At 36.4% G+C, this 2,500-nt stretch overlaps 1 protein-coding gene across 1 annotated transcript in view; it reads right to left on the reverse strand.

The window, feature by feature from the left end:
- Window positions 1-82: 82 nt before the first annotated feature.
- EMWEY_00022630 (hypothetical protein, conserved) overlaps window positions 83-2,500 on the reverse strand; it is a gene marked incomplete at both ends in the record, with an annotated part of 2,662 nt that continues 244 nt past the window's right edge. Inside the window, 2 exons of the mRNA XM_013477912.1 lie at window positions 83-228; window positions 1,997-2,500. The exon at window positions 1,997-2,500 is cut by the window's right edge and continues 244 nt beyond it. Of these exons, the coding sequence (XP_013333366.1) occupies window positions 83-228; window positions 1,997-2,500 (650 nt within the window). The remainder of the gene's footprint in view (window positions 229-1,996) is intronic.

The raw sequence follows: 2,500 nt of genomic DNA on the forward strand, positions 1-2,500 counted from the left end.
AACCCTCAAAACCCTCAAAACCCTCAAAACCCTCAAAACCCTCAAAACCCTCAAAACCCTAAACCCTAAACCCTCCCTTTGCTTAGATTACCTTAGTCCAAGTAAGTGTATTTGTATCAAAGATATGTAGATCTGTTAGATGTTTAGTACCGCTATGTCCTCCATAAAGAAAAAGACGATCATCTAATGCCGCCATTGAATGAGCATTACGTGCTAAGGGTTTCTGCCCTGTATACACACATATAAACCCTAAACCCTAAACCCTAAACCCTAAACCCTAAACCCTAAACCCTAAACCCTAAAAACTAAATTATATTATTAAATATAATAATTATATTATTATATTATACAATAAATAAATAATATAAATATATATATATATATATATATAAATATTTATTATATAACAATTATATATAATAATTATTTATTTATTAACATTAATTATTATATTCATAACCCTAATAAACCCTAATAATAAACCCTAATAATAAACCCTAATAAACCCTAATAAACCCTAATAAGACATAAATTGATGAATATAAACCCTCCCTGATCAATAAATACATAAAAAAGAGGGTAATAAAATAAATATAAATAAATAAATAAATAAATAAATAAATAAATAAATAAATAGATTTACCTTTAACTTGTGGCTGTATCCATGTAAGTGTATATAAATCTAATATATATATATCATTAAAACATTGTATACCATTAAATCCTCCAAATAAAAATAATTTATTTTTTATTTTATTTAATGAATGACAAGCACGAGGAGAAGGGAGCTGTCCATACACCTCAGGAGTTGTCCATACACCTGAATAATTTATATTTATATTTTTTTTTTTTTTATTTATATTATTATTTATATTATTATTATTTATATTATTATTATTATTATTATTTAATTTATTTATATTTTTTATTATCTTTTTTATATTTAATATATTTATATCCCCTAACCATTGGTCACCATCATGACCACCATGAATAAATAGATTATATCCTGCTGCTGCTGCTGTATGATTATTTCTTGCTGCAGGTGTGCTGCTGCTTCTTGGTATACGATGCCATCTATACACTCCAACACCATTAGCAGCAGCAGCAGCAGCAGCAGCAGCAGCAGCATTAGCAGCAGCATTATTATTATTATTATTATTATTATTATTATTATTATATATATCTTTTTTTATTGTTGTTGTTTCTTCTGTATATATATTCCTTCTTCTTCCCCTATTAATAAACCCATCATTATCTTCGTCTGTTGTTGCTGCTGCTGCTGCTGCACTAGTATTACTACTACTACAACTATTATTATTATTAGCAGCAGCAGCAGCAGCAGCAGCAGCAGCAGAAGGATTATCAATAATTTCTAGTAAATATAAATCATTAAGAGGTTTATATCCATCCCATCCTCCAAAAAGAATTAAATATCCACAAATTAATTCACAGCTATGTGCAGCACGAGCACCAGGTGTATAGTCACCTATTATATATGGAGATGTCCATACACCTGAAATATTCTTACATCTATTATTATATTTGCTGCTCCTCCTCCTCCTCCTGCTGCTCCTGCTGCTGCTGCTGCTGCTCTTTATTGTGTTTATTTTGGTGGGGTTGTTGGGGTTGTTGTTGTTGTTATTTGGATCCTCTATTAGAGGAAGAGGGAAAGGAAAATATTTACTCCTCCTCTTGCTGCTGCTGCTGCTGCTGCTGCTGCTGCTGCTGTTGCTGCTGTAATAGTCTGTATCACTGTAGTCGTTGTTGTAATCACTGCAACACCAATCACTGCTGCTGCTGCTGCTGCTGCTGCTGCAACTACTACAACTACAACTACTGCTGCTGTTGTTGCTGCTGCTGCTGCTGCTGTTATTATTATTATTATTATTATAATTGCTGCTGTTGCTGCTGTTGCTGCTGCTGCTGTTGCTGCGATGATAAGAACGTCTATCTTTATTATTACGACGTCTTAATAAAGGAAAACCCTCTATACTCTTCCTATTGCTGCTGCTGCTGCTGCTGCTGCTGCTATGCTGCTGTTGTTGTTGTTGCTGTTGTTGTTGTTGCTGCTGCTGCTGCTGCTGCTGTTGGCGACGTCTCTGCTGCTGCTGTTGGGTTGTTGTTGTGTTTTCTGTGTTGCGTAGAGGTCTGCTGTTAAGGAATGACTCAGCAGCACGTTGTCTCAATGTGCTGCTGCTGCTGCTGCTGCTGCTGCTGCTACCGCTGCAGCTGCTGCTGCTGATGCTGCTGCTCTGTGCTCCACCCGTGCTGCTGGATCCTCTAAAGAAAGGAGCAACTAATGAGCCCATTAAGAATCCTGCCTGTTCGTCTCCGTCCTCTTCTTCTTGCTGCTGCTGCTGCTGCTGCTCCTCTAGCTGCTGCTGCAGCAGCAACTGCTGCTCCTGTAACTCTAACTGACGCAACTGCTGACGTAGCTGTCGTTGCTGCTGTATTATGTATGCACGCTGCTGCTGCTGCTGCTGCTGCTGCTGCTGCT

This window comes from Eimeria maxima, genomic scaffold (assembly GCF_000499605.1).
Source record: "Eimeria maxima Weybridge genomic scaffold, Emw_scaff222, whole genome shotgun sequence".
Taxonomy (NCBI): domain Eukaryota; phylum Apicomplexa; class Conoidasida; order Eucoccidiorida; family Eimeriidae; genus Eimeria; species Eimeria maxima.